General features: G+C 43.3%; 1 protein-coding gene across 2 annotated transcripts in view; it reads right to left on the bottom strand.

Annotated features, from left to right (window-relative positions):
• The window catches only part of klhl29 (kelch like family member 29), a 327,639-nt gene that overhangs the window by 69,462 nt on the left and 237,167 nt on the right, over window positions 1-21,010 (bottom strand). For both annotated transcript variants that reach the window (XM_084083023.1, XM_084083024.1), the window contains one exon: window positions 228-426. In XM_084083023.1, the coding sequence (XP_083939149.1) occupies window positions 228-426 (199 nt within the window). The remainder of the gene's footprint in view (window positions 1-227; window positions 427-21,010) is intronic.

Below are 21,010 nucleotides of genomic sequence, written 5' to 3'. Positions count from 1 at the left end.
CCATTGCAAGCTCCTCTACCCTCTTTAAACATTAAAAAATAATGTGCAGATGTGCAAGCTGAGCTTGTGCTTGGCTATTCTTGAATAGCCAACGTGTAAATAGATAGTGTTTGAAAGTGGTTAAAACGATCGTGATGCCCCCCCCCCCGGAACCCACTTTGAGAACCACTGTCTGACACCACAGTGAATCAAAACAAAGTGAATTTTCGCCCAAGGGGGCTGCCTACCTGCAGAGAGTCGCGGCCGGGATCGGGGCGTCAGCATCTCCTGCCGTGCGTGGGGCAGCATGTGGTAGCGCTTGGCCTCGTTGACCAGGTCCCTGCAGGCTTCCGAGGACTTGATGAGCTCCTCGTTGTCCACCACGTTCAGCAGGTAGGACGGATGGATGAACGGAAGACGGACCACGGCCAGCAACTCCGACATATGCTGGAGGACAGAAAGACAGAGAGATAGGAGGGAGAGAGATATAGAACAGGGAGAGAGAGAGACAGATAGAGAACAAAGGAGAGAGAAAGACAGAGAAACAAAAGGAGAGAGAAAGGGACAGAGGGAGCGAGAAGATGGCGAGAGGAGGGAGAGAAAGAAAGGTTGGGAGGGAGGGAGAGAAAATGGGAGGAAGAGAGAGAGAGAAAAATGGAGAGAGAAAGAGAGGAAAAGAGAGAGGGAGACAAAAACAGAGAGAGAGACAAACAGTGATTAAGTCAGACAGAAAGGTACAAAAAATAAAACGGCAAGCATGGCAGCAACGGAAAAAAAGATGGAGCGAAAGAGAGGAGGGGTGGGTGGGGGGGGGGTTTGGGTGAGAGAGCAGACAGCAGGTAAATTGTCAAGTAAACTAATCAGAACTAAACGTGTCGGCAGCAACAACAGAAGCTGAGGGAACGAAGACAAACAGTAGACGTTAGATGTTAGGACGGCGTGTCTCCAGTGTGGGCCGAGAAAAAGAGGCCACCTGTTAAGACAATAAACAACTGTGTCAGGAACGGCTGGGGAACCTGCACGTTAACGCTTCTTATAACCACTTTTAGCTCCATATACTTTGTTGTATGACGGGCCGGTGTGAGCTTGTAAATCTGCTATTTTCTGTTATGTGTGTGTGTGTGTGTGTGTGTGTGTGTGTGTGTGTGTGTGTGTGCGTGTCTGTTTGTGAGACTGTGTGGGTGCGTGTGTGTGTGTGCATGTGAGTGTATGTGCGTGCGTGCGCTTGTGCGCCAACATACGAATGTGCACGCGAGCACGTATGTTCTCACTGCACACATTCATGACTGCTCGCTTAACACGAGAGGCAGGTCCGGCTGTTACCATAGCAACTGTGGCTGTCCGCGCCTGCCTAATGCTGGTTTCATATGGTACTGTACTGTATGTGCGCGTGCGTGTACGTACATGCGCGTGGAAGTGCATGTGTGCGTGTATGGGCGCACGTGTGTGTGTACTGGTCATAGCGTTGCTGTTGGGCAGAAACCTTGTATCTCCATATTAAAAGTTTTGGTCTTTTTCCATAAATGAATGAACTTTATCATACTAAAGTGTCGCACAATTGTCGGCGAATCAAATCCGCCAACTTGGAGCTTCCGGTCCCGAAAAGCGACCGGAAACTAATGCTATTGGTTGGAAGGGCAGCGAGGGTGGGTTTTCACTAGGTAGAACCAGTAGAAGCCCAAGAAGCATACCCTTCTTTATCAATTTATTAAACGCATATCATGATAATCATGATAAAAGATAAAAGACTAAGATCAAGTGTAAAGGCCGGCCAAAACCTCATTTACTTGAATGGAGTGTTAGTTTTTCTGCAGCCAGCAGGAGGGGAAATAGTGACATCTGCTGGGCCATTAATTAAGAACTGCAGGGGAAACGTCTCTGCCTTTTTGGCCTCATTTTAAAGAATGGATGCTTGCCGCCTGGCGATGCAACACGCTGTGAGCTTGTAGATCGGCTATTTTTGAAGTGAAGTCAAGTGTGTCTGTGGGTCTGTGTCTCTATGAATATTGATACAATGAGTACATACAAGTATTACATACAACGATTACAAAGTATTAACAAGGGCTAATCCTTCTCTTTTTTTTCTTTTACATTTTTTATATTTTTGTGCTCTCATTTTTTCCATTTACTGAAAAGTCACGATTTTGGACATACAAAGTTTCCGCCCGCAAAAGCGACATTGCTGTCGGGCAGAAAACTCTTATCTCCATATTCTAACTTTTTGTGTTTTTTCGTAAATTAACGTCCTACTTGATCATACTACAGCGTCACTTAAAAGCATCAAGCGTAGCAGATACACAAGCTGGAAACGCTGCACGTTTTGAGCTTGTAGATCTGCTACTTTTGCCATTTTTAAATTAGAACCCTGAAAAGTTACAGTTTTGGACATATGAGGTTTCCACCTGACAAGAGACGATAGCGTGTACGTTTCTATGTGAGTATGTGTGAGGGTGTTTGTGCGTTGGTGTGCATGTACTACATGCATACATGCATGTATGCATGTATGCATGTACTGTATGCATGCGTCCACCGTAACCCTATGGGAATTTCCCATCTATCAATAGCAAACATTGTAAACAAGCTTGGACAGAGGGAACAGAGCCTGGAGGAGACTGACCCCCTTGACCTCTGGGCTTACGGAGTTACGCACGGAACAACACACTGGGAGGAACATCACTCGAGAGAACAGATTATGCCTGACATGATGTCTCCTCTCACACCTGAGGGAGACAGAGACTCTGCCTCATGTCCCGTTTGTTTGCTACCAGGTTTTCACTTCCAGGACCTCCAGTTTGTTATGTATTAGGCCAGTGTTTTTCAACCGGGGGTGCCGTATGAGATGACTGGGTGTGCCGTATAAAATTTAAAACGAAAAAGAACGAAAGTACTCACGTTTCTTTATTATCATATCAAAGCAAAAAAATGTGTAAGTTTCCATAAATAAATTGGTGAAACTGAGGCACTGTCTTTTTTTTTCTTTTTAAAGTTATTCGGTGAGCGCTGTCATAAATGCTTGGATATTGTGTTTTTAGAAGTATATTGGGTTTAGTACCAAATAAGTTTTACTCTGGGAAGGTGAAATCAGACTCCTTTCATTGCACTGACTCAAGTTTATATATTTGTAGGCCAAAGACATTTTGTAATGTTCAAGGTTTCTTTATTATTACATCTTGTGTACATGTTCTGGTTCCTCATACACTGTAGCAGCAATAAAAATATAGCCTGCCCTATAATGTGTGTGTGTGTGTGTGTGTGTGTGTAAATATATAAATACATTAAATAAATAAATATATATATATATATATTTATATGGTGTAAATATATACACATACTGTATATACACCGTATATCTACAGTAGGTGTGCCCTTGGATCTTTTGTCTATGAAAGGTGTGCCCTGGCAGAAAAAAAGGTTGGGAAACACTTTCTAATAATTAGGCCACGGTCCTCCATTTGATGCCATTTAAAAAATAAATCTCTGTGTCCCAAATCCACACAGTAAAATCCTCAGTGCTTTTTTCACTTTTACGGGTCCATTTGGTTCAATTTGTGCACTCTCAAGAGTTACAGAGCCTGTAAGGGTCCATTTGGTCCCCTGGTGGTCCCCGGGCCCACGCTTAAAAACACTGCTCTGAGCCATGGGACCAGAGGGAAGGAGAGTAAAGTGAAGCAAAGTGAACCGTGGACGAGCAGCACACAGGAGAGAGGTTCAAGGTTCTTTATTGTTGTGGCTTGTGTACAGGTACATAAGTGTAACATGTACTTTGGTTTGGCTCATCGGACGATGCAGCAGCATAGCAACACCATGAACAATAGTGATAGGAAAAAAATAAGAGGACCTAAGTATCAAATACTGTATGCCGATGACTTACATTAACCCATTCAATCCGGGAACGCATCCGTGTCATTTTAGATTTTAGCTATAACCATATTTTATACTTTGGCCATTCTTTGAAACATTTTTGCAAATCTTTGAATATATATATATTTTAAAGCAAACATTTGTAACTCAAATCTTTGCTCCTTGGGGTCCCTGGAACTACATATTTTGATATGGGGGTCGGCGGCCAATACATATCATTTTGGGGGTCCTTGACATGAAAAAGTTTGAGACCCGCTGATATAGAAACATACGTTGTTCAGAAATCACTCCAGTTAGGATTTAGAAGACATTTGTAGATGCGCTGCCGTTAACACTCAAGATTTAGTGTATATCTTTGTGCATCAAGGTTTGTGTTTAGTGTGTGTGTGTGTGTGTGTGTGTGTGTGTGTGCGCGTGTGTGTGCGTGCGCGCATGCCTGCGTGCCTGCCTGCCTGCCGCAAGCTTAACTATCTAACAATAGTTAAGCTAACAATCTACAGATGGGAATGTTTGCTTCCTTTCCTCCACAAACACACGTACACATGGTTTACCCTACAGTTAATCAAACAAACAGCTCAATACCTTCACAAACACTGTCTGTCTCGAACCGCGAAGTCAAAGCAAAATCTACTTAGCATACTGAGCCATTCCTAAGGGCGATAACACAACTGCAACAGAACAAAGACTCTACATATAAATTAAAGCTACGTACTCCAACATGCTGCTGGGCTTGGGCAATCGATCCAACGGGGTAGCTTCCCATAAGAGAAAAATATATATTTCCCACCTGTCTCCAAGATCTTAGTTATTTTTGCCCTAACAATAACGTCTGATTTCTTTTTCTTTCTCACAACGCTTTGTGATGCAACATGCTGTTGTGAGCCCTGTCTAGCTAGGCTGGACAAGAACTACTGCCGAAATTGTTCAGTCAAGTCAATTTTATTAATAAAGCACATTTAAAAATAACCAAAGTATTGCACAGGATATAAAAACAAAACAATACAGAGCACACAAATATAAAAAATATCCTGACAAGAAACAAATAGCTGAAGGTTAAAAAAAGGAGTGGGAGTGTAAAACAGCATAAATAGGGAAGAGGATTTTAAGAGGCCAGGTGTGTTTTAAGTCTGGATTTAAAAATTAAAAAGGCACGGTCGCCTTTCGTGGGACCGTGAGGAGCTTCTGGTCAGCTGATCTAAGACTAGTAGTGACCTAGTGGTATTGAGGGGCGACGGAGTAGCTCGGATATATAAAAAAACAAATGATTAGATTTTAAAATCAGTTCCGTATTTGACTGTGAGCCAATGAAGGGAAGCCAAAATGGGGGGTGATGTGATCACACTTTCGGGTGCCAGTCAGGAGTCTAGCAGCTGCGTTTTGGACGAGCTGTAGTCTAGAGAGGGAAGAACTAGCAACTTCTGAGTACAGTGTGTTGCAGTAATCTAGGCGAGAGGAAATGAGAGCATGGATGACTTATTTTCCAGATCGTGGGCTGATAGAAAATATTTAATTTTGGCAACCTGTCTTAGTTGGAAAAAGGCTCCTTTGACGTCGGCATTGATCCGTTTATCCAATTGAAGGGCCGAGTTCAGCAGCACACCCACATTTTTGACATGTGGTTTACATGTCAGCTGGTTGTTTTTTATTTAATTGTCATTGAGCATGAGAAAATTGTCCGACATCCAGGTTTTTATGTCGGTGAGGCAATCTAAAAGGGGCTTCAGTGAGTGTGTATCGTCCAGTTTGAGCGGGAGGTACTGTACAGCTGTGTGTCACTGGCGTAGAGGTGGAAAGAGATGAAGTATAAAATTGGGCTTAATGAGATGGAGTGGAGTACACGTACAAAGTATTAAAAAAATGGAAATACTCTATACTAAGCACAGTACTTAGTAAATGTTCTTTCCACTAATGGATTTGGATTTTACAGCTCACCCTGCTTGTCTGGACCAGGAGTTCTTGCCTACCTCTTGTATGAATTTGTTTGCCCTGTAGGGCTTGGATGTTCCTTGCAACTTTATCCGTCTCCTACTCATGCTTTGGGTCCAACCTGACAGTATCCGAGCACAATATTATGCCCACAAGATGTAGGCAAAACTGTCAAAAAGTTGTATTTTGGAGAGTTACTGAATGTATGGATTAAACCACTTTTTGGCAAAGCCATGATATGCCTGGAATACACTTTGTGAAAAAGTTATGTCCAGGGTGCAGAATATAAGTTACTGCACATTCATATGTTTTGGGGCCAATTTGTGGATATGTTGGTCAAATATTTGTCTAAGCTGCTAAAGTGCGAGGCTCTTCTTCTGTAACCTACGCCCAAGAGAGCAAACCTCCCCCTTCCCACGGGCATTACCACTCTGACCCTAAAACAGCCAACAACGCTACAGTTGAGCCTTTTTAAAAACAAAACCCTCAGATTCAGCAAAAAGGAAAAGTTGTGAAATGACAAATTTTGTCGTATTCGGGTCAAGTTCGATTAGAACGATCCATTAAGTCATGGCCGTACGGGCTGCAGGTCCACTGAAATAGCTGCGTGGCTGACCGTTCTGACCCGCTGGAGCTAAATTAACCCATTAAGACCAGAGGCCGATTCTGCAAATGTCTCCTAAATCCTAACAGTTTTCAGAAAAACATATCTTGCTATATCAGTGGTGCTGTTTCATGTTAAGGACCCCCAAAATGATATGTATTTGGCCGCCGACCACCCATCTCAAAATATTTTGTTCCAGGGACCCGCAGAAGCAAAGATTTGAGTTACAAATGTTCACTTTAAAATAATATATATATATCCAAAGATTTTCACAAATTGTCACAATTAAAAACAAATAGCAGATCTACAAGCTCATAGCGCGGCACAAAGTGATGCGCTATGAGCTTGTATATCTGCTATTTTTGAATAGCCAAAGTATAAAACAATGCTTTTTAAGCTAAAATCTAAAATGACACACATGTGCTTTCCCGGTTTTAATGGGTTAAAGCTGTAAGTGGGCCAGCTTCGGCCAGGTGCTGCCCTCAGCAGCACAGAGGATAATGCCGGAACGCCTGTATGTGTGTGTGTGCGTGCGCGTGCACGTGTGGGTTGGCGTGTGCTCCTGGCCGTGCGTGCGGACTTCCATGTGGAACAGCCTTTAATAAATGCAGGGTGGGTTTAGGGATTTGGAGAGAGGGAAGGGATGCAGGGCTTCACCTGTCAGCAGGTCTGGAGGTCACGGTGTGCTGGACGCACTCGCTCACGTAAAGCCACAGTTAGGCCTGGCCGCACGACGGTGTCGCGCACCAAAGATCTACAAGCTCACGACACGTTGCCGCTGTGACGCATTATGAGCTTGTAGATCTGTTATATTTGGTGCGCGACGCCAAGTATAAATGTGTGTGGAGTTATGTCTTTGTGTATGTGCATGTACCGTAGGTGTGTGTTCAGAAATGTGGGCGTGAGAGCCCTTCACTGGGCCGAGCAGTAGTAATGGAATGGATTGCGACTCATCTCTCATCAGCTCCATGCCAACACACACACACACACACACACACACAGACACACACACACACACACACACACTTTACAGCTAGTGCACCTACAGTACAGGACCTTTGCCACTACCAAACTGTTTTGAAAACACACACACACAAAAAGCAGGAAGACAGCATCTGGCAGCCACAAAACTACACTACACACAGACACACACACACACACACACACACGTGCGCGCAAGCACGTGCACACACACATCTGTTCTAACAATTTCTCTGCACTTGGCAAAAGCCTTTGAAATGGTTGTAAAACAGAGGCAAAGCGACACCATCTGACATCTGCATAACTCTGTATGGATCGCACACACACACACACACACACACACACACACACACACACACACACACACACACACACACACACACACACACACACACACACACACACACACACACACACACACACACACACACACACACACACACACACACACACACACACACACACACACACACAGCCCATAATGCAGTAATCTATTGTCTGGTCTTGGCTGTTGATCTCATCAATAAAAACAGCGGCAGTTCATTTGATAGGTTGATCCGACAATGACTCACGGCTGCAGAGCGGGACGTGCAGAGCACACACTTTATGGTTCTACACACCACACACAAAACAATAAGCGCCACATAATAATAATAATAATAATATAACTACACACTAAATGGGTGCTGTTATAAGTGAGTGCATGAGTGACTCTGTGTGTGTTGGTCAGTGTGTATAGATATACAGTACTTATGTTTAGAGCTGGGGATGTGTGTGTGTGAGTGTGTGTGTGTGTGTGTGTGTGTGTGTGTGTGTGTGTGTGTGTGTGTGTGTGTGTGTGTGTGTGTGTGTGTGTGTGTGTGTGTGTGTGTGAGGGAGAGCATGTACAGTACAGAACATCTGGTGAGATGGATATGGGAGTTTTCTACAACCACTCTCCGCCTCTGATCCAAACAGGCTCTCTATGTCTCCCACTCACCTTCTCTCTCTGTCTCTCTCTCTCTCTCCACCTCTGTTTCTGCTACTCACTCGTCCTCCCACACATGCATATAGACGTTTAACTGAGATTATCGCTCGCACTGCTAATATTCAAATCCAATATATCCCCACATCAAATGATAATCCTATTGTGCAAGCCAGTCTATGAAAAAACCCAACCCAATTGACAAACAATGGATAATAAACTAGAAAAAGTGCTCCTCGGAGCACAGGTCTCCGCCAGGTCAGGTACGTTATTGTGGCCTCCTGGTGGCGCTATAATAGGCCAATGTGAAAAGGGTGCCGTTTCTTCTTAGGCCTTTCACGGCAATCGGACACTGCATTCATGATTTGAGGCATTTTGTTCGAAAAATGTGTTTTGCTAAATTATAATTATGGCGCTATAACAGGACAATGTGAAATGGGTGTCATTTCTTCCTCGGCCTAATGGAAATGTGCGTGTAAAATTTCACGGAAATTGCAAGCTGCATTCATGATTTGAGGCATTTTGTACAAAATGGACCAATCCTGCAAACTTTGGAAGCCAACCTTAGCCAATCAGGATAGAATATGGGAAATCGGACAGATCCGTGTTGATTACATGACTATAGAGATACTGTGTACCAATTTGCATGACGTTTGGATAAAATATGTAGGAGTAATGTCAAAAAATGGGTTTTGCACAAATCGTCCTCCTGGTGGCGCTATAACAGGCCCATGTGAAAAATTTGGGTCAGAGGTTCTGAATTGGCATCCAGGGAGTGTGTGTGCACAATTTTGCAGCGAGCGGGCCAACGGTGCCGGAGATTAGCTGCTAACACACGGACAAGACACACACGGACGGACGGACGGACAGACAGGGGGTAAAACATACTCTCTCGCCATGCCTTTCGGCTGTATGTATGTATGTATGTATGTATGTATGTATATATATACACACACACACACACACACACACACACACACACACACACACACACACACACACACACACACACACACACACACACACACACACACACACACACACACACACACACACACACACATACATACATACACACACATACTGTACATAGTGTGAGTTGGCTCTGTACTGGGCCCACTCTTTTCCCCTCTACAAAAAATCTCTTTGCCAAAAATAGGCAATAGTAGTGAGGTTGAAGATTGTCTATTTTCGGCGAATAGGGACGCTATAGGGTTGAAGTGGATAAGGGATAATGAACAGCGAGGCGGTCATTATTGAGAAATTAACACTGACAGGGTGATGCAGGACCACAACGCCAAGCGGAGGGGTCATTATGCCGCTTATTACACGGCTACTTAATAAAGAAACCAAAAACCTGACACAGAGTAAAACAACAAAAATGATTGTATTGATTTAAAAAGAAAATCATTTGCTTCCGCTAAAGAAAGTAGTCCATTAGATTCTACAGTTGCCACGGGTGTTGCTGATTGCAAATTATTCAAGTTATTCATAGCCGCGGCCTGCTATCGAGAAATAACAGAATCGAGCATTAAACCAAGCAATGTAATACATATACTGTATAGGGTTTGATTTGCTGGGGAGGATGGGGGGAATCAATGCCTCTGCTTTTGATATCCCTCCTCTGGTCATTCATTTTTATGTTTTCTCCCTGCTTCTGGTCAGACTGAATTTAGCCTCGATCTCTAGGCTTTTATTTTTTATTTTTGCTAAAAAATAAGAGCCTGTCGACGTTCCTGGAATATTCCTGGGCGTGGGGCGGGGCCCCACGCCCCTCCCCGGGGCCTCCGGAGATTTTGAAACCGCCCCTCCCTCTAGACATGGGTCCAAATGAGCTAATATAGCAGACCTACAAGCTCTCAATGCTATTTTTTGATATTTGTTGTACAATTAATTACAGTATATAGGGCTTAAGTGGTTCCAAAAAAATGCAATCAAACCCTGTATAGACAGGCACAGCACAGTATGTATATACATACTACAGATTGTCCTTTCAAAACTCAACTTTTTTTTTGTCACCCAAACTTGGAGAAGCTCATTTTGAGACAGGTGCATGCATGTCATCTTGGTGCCAAATGTGTCAGGATGCCAGGTCCTATACAAGACGCCTGTGAATCCCATGGTTCACTCTGTTATTTATGTGCCAGTCAGTGCATTATGTTTAGAATCTCTGTGTGACAACGTACATGTCACCACTGGATTTATGCGGTATATACTGTAGACAGTATGTAGACAGTGTATATATGTACATGGATGCATACACACACAGACACACACACACAGACACACACACATACTACATGCACACACACACATGAAGCATCGTGGTAGTTCAGGCAAGGCATGGAAGTCAAACTGCACTCATACACACTCCAATCACTTACACCCACGAGTTTAAACTACTGCCAGGTTGTCAGTGAACAAACACCCACCACCTCTCTAGCCTTCACCCATACTAGCATACTGTAGGTCTTCCCCATGTTAGCAGCATGGCATTCAATGTGGGTACTGCATGGATAGCAGTGGTGTACATACAGTAAGTTTTGTTTTTAATTAAGTAAAAGTAGCAATACCACAGTATAAACATATGTTGTTACAAGTATTGTCATCAAAATATACTTAAAGTACCCGAGTAAAAGTACTCATTATGAATGGCCCATTCAATAAAAAAATCACAAACATTACAAATGTGTCTGACTTAACATACTGTAAACCATATATACTGATTCCCGGACGGCACTCAGTCGGTGGAAGTGGGCTTGAGCCCCACGAGGCATGCCTGAGTGAGGTGTAAGCTGAGTGAGTGCCCGCGCCGGGCCTGCCTTCTTTGGAACGTTTTTAAAGGACTACTTCACCCGTTTTCAACCTATCTTCATATAATTGGTCCTCACTATTAATGCGCAGGGAAAGGTTTTTTTATGACCCGCCCCGCCACGGGAGCCCAACCCGCCCCAACCTGTCTCGGAAAGATATATAAATCAACGACCAGGCCCGTCCCACAACCCGGCAAACAAAAAAAAGCCGGCTTCTCAACACACAAGCAAGTCCATTCAATTGCTATCCAGAGAGAGAGAGGGAGGAGAGAGCGAGAGAGAGAGAGAGAGTGTTGTGGACCATATTTTCCAACAACAGTTCATAGCCTACATCAGAGCAGCATTTCATTCATCATTTTCCGTTGTAGCCTACTCACGACCCTCTCAGAAGCAGTCCCAGGTCCAAATCCAAGTTCACGTTCAATGCCATTGCTGTTGCAAATTCAAAACCATATTGTAGTACAGGCCAAACCACAATGAAATCGTCCCCCCAGGCTTGTCGTCATCCCACGCGGTGATTGATCCACACCGAGTGTTCTTTAGTCTTTTGAGTTCAACTAATATTGTGGCTTTTTCAACAATCGAAAACTAAAGCCACGTAGTTCTTGATCAGGGGCCAGGGGCTGTAGTCTCGTGTCTCGCTTTGTTTAGGGTTTAGGCTACAATTAATCGCCGACATCCAAGAAGTACGAAAATGTAGTATTTTATAACACATTTTACCAACGACTGGAATGACATCCTACTGAGATTTGTTATCTGACAATTATGGTGCATTATTTTCAAAATGGTTTCTTGTTTAAACCTAAAAATGGTAATTTTCAGGAGGAGCACTGGTAGCACTGACAGTATCAAGTGAATTGAAGCCCCTCCACCAGTGCGTTTTGCATGAATTTGCATTTCTTACGCAAGTTCATAAAACCGTATGGTAAACGAAAGTTGAATGTAGAGATCCTGAAACTCATCATAAAACGCTGTCTTATCTCAACGAACATGAATCATTGATTCAAAATATACACAGATTATAGTATGTAAACAGTATAATACGTGTATTTATGTCATGTACCTACAGTACATATCGCTGGGGTGGAAAACCTTGTATGTCCAAAACATACTTTGAAATGGTTACTTTTCAGGAAATGGAAAGAAAGAACCTGTGTTCCAATGGATCCAAGTTAGTTATTTAGGTCTGGTTAATACCTTTCATTAGTTCAATAAATATAAAACCCACAGACAGACTTAACCACTTTCACTTCCACGATTTTTCTAAAATAGACGATCTACAAGCTCACAATGCATTGCCATGTAAAACGGCTATTTTCGGTACCGACGCGATTACGATTAATTTACGGGGGGGTAAAAAACATAAAAAGTTGAAATATGGAGATACAAGGTTTCTGCCCGACAGCCAGCGAGCGAGAGGATATTATATTCTGTACCTACATATTCATCCATCCGTGTTCTTTCTTCCATGACCTCTAACTATGCCAGCAGCCCCGTTTCCACAGGCTTTCTGCCTCAGCAGAGCCAGCAGTGTGACAGTTTAGCTCAGTGCTGCTCTGCATGCCGTGTGGCACATGTACTCCTGGGATCAGCCTTAACGCTTTAAGACCGGGAACGCATCTGTGTGTCAGTTTTAGATTTCGTCGGGCTATTCAAAAATAGCAGATATACAAGCTCATAGCGCGGCACCGAGTGCCGCGCTATGAGCTTGTAGATCTACTATTTATTTTTAAATTGTGAAAATATTATGCAAATCTTTGAATATCTATATTTTTAACGCAAACATGTGTAACTCAAATCTTTGCTTCTGGGGGATTCTACAAATGTCTTCTAAATCCTAACATTTAAAAAAAAAAATGTATTTGGCTGTGGACCCCCCCCATCTCAAAATATTTTGTTCCAGGGACCCCCAGAAGTTGTAACAGAGTTAAAAATGTTCACTTTAGAAAAATATATATTCAAAGATTTTCGCACATTTTCAAGTTTTTTTGAAAATAGCCAAATAAATCTTAAAATGACACACGGATGCGTTCCCGGTCTTAATGGTTTAATAGTGGCCTGCCTGCCTGCTACACTGAGCCTCTCCACAGGCCTCCTGCCTGCCGAAGTGACCTCCAGGGCTTTGCCTTCCGTAATGTGCTATACTGGTCAGGCACAGGCGGTGTGTATTTGTGTGTACTGTACGTGTGCGTGCGTGTGCGTGTGTGCGTGCAAACTTGTATTACTACACAATAATGTCCCAAATGTCCCCACAAAGTATAGTAGAAATAGATCATTTTCCTGGTACTCACAAGAGATCTATCTGGTTTTGGGTGATGATTAGGATTAGGCAATTTAGAGGTCTGATTTATACTTAAATAGACGATCTACAAGCTCACGCTAAGACACGTTCAGTGCACGACCCCCACGCATTAGGGTTAATGGCACACAAAAAAGGTTAAAAAAATAGCATTTAGCATAAAAAAAATAGCATAAAATTGTCGTCCTATAATACTTATGGCCTCACAACTATGGCAATATGCCAGCATGTTTGTTGGTGTGTGTGTGTTTGTGTGTCCGTCCGTCCGTCCGTCTCCAGGCATGTTCACTTAGATGTTCCGTCAGTTTGCTGTAACCATACGGCGCGGTGCGGCTGATGAAGCCTCCCGCTGCGTCGCACCGCCACAGAGGAGAGGAGTCGGTGTTGATTGGCTGACAGGATATAAAAAGACCTGCTGTTGCTTTGTTTTTTACCCCTTGGAGTTTAGTCCAGGGAGGGAAAAGCCATCCAAGCTTGACGGCACGGTTCCTTGCCGCACAACTGTCGACAACAAAATTCTGGAAATTGAACTCGTGTATAACAATTGTTATACTTCTTGACATTTGCATAGGGGTTTTTAATTTCGTTGTGCAAAGACAAGGTGCCCTATAGCTTCACATGTGTTCCCTATTCCCTCAGATCTGAGATCAGTTTCATCCTGCAATGTGGCTCATGTTGTTTACACCAAGACGAGACGTCCTGTTTTTGCAGCATGTGAACATATACCTGTTGAGAGACCCTAACCCATGTTGTTGTTGTACACACAGCCGCCATGTTTAATGGCAGACCTTAACCGCTTAAGCTCCATTATTATCATTATTGTCATTTGAGACATAGCAAAAAGAACAGATTTCCAGGTTTGCAGTGCGTCACATGCTTATAAATAGGCTATTTTCAAAATGAACGTTTTATGGAAATGTTCCATTAGTAGAGATGTCAGGGTTAATACCAAGTAAAATTATCACCTCTTTCAAGTTTCATTTAGGGGCTATGTTTAAAGGTAGGGTAAGGGATATTGTTTGGTTAAAACAAAATGTTTTATTTTTTGTAAAAGGTTAAAGCACTATATTTTTGTGTTATGTATTTTGTTTGTATCTCCAGACCCCCCCCCCCCCCCCCCCCGCACGCACGCACGCACACACACACAGACACACCCACCCACACACACACACACACACACAGACACACACACAAACACACACACACACACCCACACCCACACCGATATTGTTTAGGGAATATGTTTTGATAGAAAACACCACAATTCCCCAATCCAGAGCATGTTTACAGTTATAAAATGTTTTCTTTGTCTGGATATTTGGTGTAGGGGGGATTGCATTTCACATCGTACCTCATCCATTAGATAAATAGCACAGTGCGGCGAGTGAAAGCCATTGCTGGCCCCAAGCTTGGGTTAATATTAATGGAAGCTCATTTACAGAACAGTGTCATTGGACTAATATGGCATGTGGGCTATTACACATAAATGTATTTGTGCCTCTGCACATGGGCGGATGATTGAGTGCATGTTATCAACACACGCCTAGTGACTTAAATCACACAGCAACCGGAGGCTCGGCTGCCTGTGTGTTTCTACGTTGCCTGTATTGTATTTCTATACTTGAGAGGATGAAATGTCTTTGCTAGGGCAGAAATATGAGAACGATCCCACAAAATGAGGACATTTAGGGCTATTCTCAGATTCAACAGAGAGTGTCATTGAAGGAATGCCATTGATATGGTAGAGGTAGGCCTGGCGTCAGTTTAGAGGCTATATCTTTTGACGAAGGTCCTCAGAAGTACAGTATGGTGCCATAATAGCATGGCCTGTATGTACGGGCGAAAATAGCAAGTGCACAACTTGTTGTTGTGAACGTGTAGATAGGCTATTTTCACTGTTCGTTGTGCAAGAGGTTAAGCCAAATTTAGGATGTGCTTTGAACATGGTATACTGACTGAGCCTGTGGTAATGCTTGGGGCATCAAAAGTCTTGGGTGCCTCTGTGTAGAAGACAAACCTAAGAGGTTGGCAGTAGAGTTTTTCGCTTTAATCTCAGCATGTGGACAGTCTTTTGAGGCTTTCTAGGCCAGGCACTTTGGTGTGCGAGTATCGCTACTGTCGAAGATAACAATCATAAATCAAAATTCATAATTATAGTTTTTTTGTTTTAATCGTTATAATATCTTAAATGTACATAGCGCTTTTCTAAGTACCCAAAGACACTTTACGTAGGGGGAGGAGGAAACAACAACAAAAAAATCAACTTTATCAGGAAAAATCTAAGAAAACAGCAAAAATGTAAAACAGGTGGGGGGGTGTAGTTAGCTGGGGAAAGCCTTATTGAAGAGGTAGGTTTTGAGAGCGGTTTTGAAGGATTGGAGGGTGGGAGACTCTTTGATAGTATTGGGGAGTGCATTCCACAGGGATGGGGCAGCAACAGAGAAAGTCCTATCGACCAAGGTATGGTACTTGGCCTCCAGGAGGCTGACGTTACCAGACCTGAGGGAGCGGGAGGGGACGGTTTACTCCAATGTTTAGACAAACATTACCAACATAAGCAAACTTTAAAAAAATTAGGCCTTTATAATTATAACACGTGTTTGTGTGCGCCCCCTCTTAAGACATACGGTAATTTGTACCTCCACTCTCTATTGGTGAATTCCAGCAGGAATGATATCTGAAATATGCAGATCAAAAAGCGCGTCGACTGCAAAATGCGTCCCACTCCCAGCGGATCTTCAAACGATGCATGACAGTGTTTATTTCTGCAGTCTGAGTATTAAGAGTTATACTTGGTTGCGCGCCGTGTTGCGCAACAAAAATCTACAAGCTCAAAACGTGCCACATCGCGATGCATCGGGAGCTTGTAGATCAGCTATTTTCGATGTGAGACACCAACGCGCAAACCAACTATAAATCAAGCTTAAAGACTTCAGTTTCTTTTAATACACAGACCATATGGAGGCAGCAGGGCTTCAAGGCTATCCACGGCAGTACGAGGACATATGGGGAAGCTACTTTTAGCTAATAGGCAACGTCACACTCCTCCCACATGCATTCACCATCCTTCATTCTACCTCGGACAAGACGCAATTATAGGAAAAGTAAGCTCAAGTCCATCTGTTTCTCGACTGACATGCAATGGATATAGCACCTTGTACCCTGCTGCCCCATGCTATTCACACACACACACACACACAGCCCATAAACACATTCACACAGACTCTCGCGTACACATTCATACAGACACACACACACACACACACACACACACACTCAAGAATATATACACACACAATAATATTGCGCGCACACACACAATAGTTGCAGTGCAGATATACACAAATACCCCACAGCATATTCAATACGCATACAGTACAACACTCTGGAATACATCCATTCTCACGCTCCCATCTATCAGTAGCTATCTGACTCTCTCTCTCACACACACACACACACACACACACACACACACACACACACACACACACACACACACACACACACACACACACACACACACACACACACACACACACACACACACACACACACACACACACACACACACACACACACACACACACACACGGAGATGCAAAACTCGTCTACCGACAAGCCACACTATTGAATTCTGTATGGAATTTTTGCTCATACGGCTGGGAGAATAAACTGTATTATTCTCTATGTATTAAGTAGAATCCCCCCAAACCTGCATCACATTGGAATGGGGTTCACAGTACTTTCAAATATTGGGCCACAACGTGTTCAAATTGAAATAGCCATTTGCAGTGATTAAAAAGTCTGATAACTACGCGGTCCAAATTGGAGTTGAATTGCTGCCAACTGCCGAGTGGGCAAATCGCGCCACCAATTTGGAAGTTTTAAAGTTTTAAGATAAAAAACAAAAAAAATCTAATGCTGGCTGGCTATAAAACTTTGTGGGAGTTCAATACTATTGAAAAGTTCACAATTTCCCTACTGTAACAGTCCAGTGGGACCTCATTATGGAAACTTGAAATATTATGTCCCTTTGCTAAAAAATATCTATGATTTGTTACAGAATAAATGATCAGAAAATGTGCTTAAGCCACAAATGCAACTCATCTAATGGATTACGCATTTTTTTGTTTTTCAATGTGTATTTGTCCCTATCAAATAGACCCTACAAATACTATCAATAGAGTAGAGTGATGCTTATTATGATATAATTCCAACAGCAATAATAAAATAGCATAGCTATACATTTTTATGCACATAGCTCGTAGGAATGAAAAGTTCCAGCAATAAATGTAACCTTTTCAGCTAATTATTTCTTATTTCTTAGAACAATCGGCAGGATGGTAGACTGCATACACTGCAAAATCCGGGGGTTAATACAAATATGAGTGCAAAAATTGACACTTTTGTGTCTGTAACTTTGATAGTGTACAAATGGAGTTGAATTAACACTCCGAATTTTTGCTGTGGCTGCCTGCGGTCAGCTGGAACCTAAAGTAATGGGAAGTGATTCGCACAACAGCCTCTCCAGCATCCATATGACAGAGATCTGTCACACGCACGCACATGCACACACGCACGCATGCACACACACACACACACACACAAAATGTGGATGTCTGGGTGCGAGGCAGGGATAATGTGTCGAACAGAGGAGTCTCTCAGATCTGTCAAAGGCAGCCGGGAGGCTGCCATCCACCGACACAAAATGACAAATGCCCGCTGAGCGTTTCCTATTCCGCTACTGTCAGCAAGGACTAACACCTTGTGTGTGTGTGTGTGTGTGTGTGTGTGTGTGCGTGTGTGTGTGTGTGTGTGTGTGTGTGTGTGTGTGTGTGTGTGTGTGTGTGTGTGTGTGTGTGTGTGTGTGTGTGTGTGTGTGTGTGTGTGTGTGTGTGTGTTTTGGTGTGTGTGCGTGTTGTGCACTGGCGCATGTTAGCGCTTGTGTATGTATTCGTGTGCATGTGAGAGAGAGTGTGTGTGTGTGTGTGTGTGTGTGTGTGTGTGTGTGTAAAGTGAAATGATTCGGCTCCGGTGGAACCATTAATTAAATGATACTCCGATGCTCATATCTATTTGCTTTTCTTTGAGCAGAGAGAAGCGCTCGCCTGCTTTAGTGTGGACAAATGGACTGTCAACCCTCTGCACTAGCTTAACACATGAAGAAATACACGCACATACTCCCAGACTCACTCACTCATTCACAAACAAGACACACATACACACACACACCTGACACAGGTCTGTGTTTGTCAGTGGGGGGGTGTTCAATAGAGCGTGCAGCCATGTTTAGCCTCACAGCACTAACAAACTCAGTCACCTGGAGTGACCACAGCTTTCACCCTTCTTACTGTGTGTGTGTGTGTGTGTGTGTGTGTGTGTGTGTGTGTGTGTGTGTGTGTGTGTGCATGTGTGAGAGTGTGTTGGCTTCTTTGTACATGTCAAAACTGTGGCAATGTATGTTTTGATGCATGTCTCTTGAGCTTAATTGTATGCCTGTGTGAGAGTGTGTACAGGGTTCGATTTGTGAAACAAGTCTACATGTCCGTAAAGTAAAGGCAAGTATTTAATTCAGTCTGACCAGAAGCAAGAATAAAACATATCCCCCCACCGGTGATAAAAATGAATAACCGGAGGGGGGATATTTAAAACAAAACAGAGGCATTGATTTTTCCCCATCCCCCCCAGCAAAAGGAACCCTGGATATGCACGTGAGGAACATTTCTGTATACAAAAGATCAATCCTTCCTGGATGGCTAAGATACTTGAGGGAATATCTATGTAATCTGATTAAAAAAACAATTTTATATCCCCATCTCAAAATATTTTGAGATGGGGGTCCGCGTCCGAGTACATATCATTTTGGGTGGTCCTTGACATGAAAACCTTTGAGCACCACTGATATAGAAACATACGTTTTCCAGAAAACTGTTAGAAGACATTTGTAGAATCGGAACCTCAGGCCTTAATGGGTTAAGATGGTACTTTACTATAAATTCACACACACACCGCTATGGTGGAACAACGTTACACAGCACGTGATGAGGCAACCACACAAGGCAACAACCTGCTCATCGGGAGCAATTATAAGTTCGGTGTCTTGCTCAAGGACACTTCAACGTGCAGCCAGGAGGAGTAGGGGATCGAACCGGTAACCTTCTGTCTCCCAGATGGTCTTTTTACCCTCTGAGACACTGCCTGGGGCGGCAGTGTCTCTCAGAAGGTAAAAAGACTAGTATATTCATGCCTTGATCAATATAATAAGTTTGTCCACTGAGTCAGAACATTGTTATGATGTTATCGCTTTTTACACAGTAAAACCTGGAGTGTTAAAGGTTATAAGATGCTGCAATTTTGAAGAAATGCCTACATTAGCATGCAGTTCTCCCCACATAGAGTAATATATTTTTCTGTCGCAGCCTGATATTATTTTCCTCGCATGGTCAATTGGAAACGAAGAATGTTTCCTGTGGCAGGCAGTGATGGAGCAATTCTTTTTCTTTTCTCAGACTCTGATATCCCCGGTGCGACGGGATTTGAGCGATGGCGTGTTTCACCAGAGACCTGCGCGGAAATGAAAAGCCTTCGATGCGTGCGTAGGGGGGCTGTCACTGGGGGTTGAGTGGCCGCGTTCGACTCGTTGCACACATCATGGAGCTGGCCGGCTGCGGGGACCGCGAGGGAATGTGGAGGATGAAGAGGGCGGTGCACAGATCACTGGCTTGCATAAACAAGTCAGAACTAGTCGGTTTTTGTGATATTACAAGTCATGCTTGGGACACTCTCCAGTGTCTGAGCGATAGTCAAGTCTACTGTCAACTCTTGAGACCAAGGGATATAGACTGTGACATTGCATGCATTAAGGCACAAGTGTGTGTGTGTGTGTGTGTGTGTGTGTGTGTGTGTGTGTGTGTGTGTGTGTGTGTGTGTGTGTGTGTGTGTACATGGGAGATGGAGAGAGAGCAGCAGAGGAGGAGAAAGAGAGGGAGAATAGATGTAATACAGACATATTGGAGGAAAAGTGAAAACGGCCTTGGCATCGATCTTCATTGCCTGCCCGTGTCTCCTGTCGGCTTGAATTTTCCACGGATCACACAGGCAGCAGTCTGATATTAAAGTCTGATGTTAATTAAGCACACGTCAACCCAGTTTCCTGTTCAAGGATGTTTTCAACCACGTCAAGTTCTGAGTTCTTCTCTTCTCATCTACTTTTTCTTTTTTTTTTTACACACTTAGCGAGGTTAATCGTCCCATTTTGAGGTGAAGAACTTGACGTGGTTGAAAACATTCTTGAACAGGAAGCTGGAGCTGGGAGGATGTTGAATTTAATGAACTTAATATCAGGCTGCTGCCATGTTTGAGCCGTGGGAAATTCGACCAGAGAGGGGACATGGGCAGCAGCCGGATATTATGTTAATTAAGTTCACATTCTCTGCAGTTTCACACTGAAGTAATTTCTGTCGTTTTTTCGCCGGAGTTAATGTTAATGTCCTCCTGAATGATTGACTCCCCATTGTCGAAACACACATTATGCAAAATGAACTCCCTAATGCAGCATGCAAACCATAGTTATATCTTAGAAC

This window comes from Gymnoscopelus microlampas, assembly GCF_963454915.1.
Source record: "Gymnoscopelus microlampas genome assembly, chromosome: 16".
In the NCBI taxonomy this organism is placed as follows: domain Eukaryota; kingdom Metazoa; phylum Chordata; class Actinopteri; order Myctophiformes; family Myctophidae; genus Gymnoscopelus; species Gymnoscopelus microlampas.
This window is presented reverse-complemented; position numbering and strand designations above follow the sequence as displayed.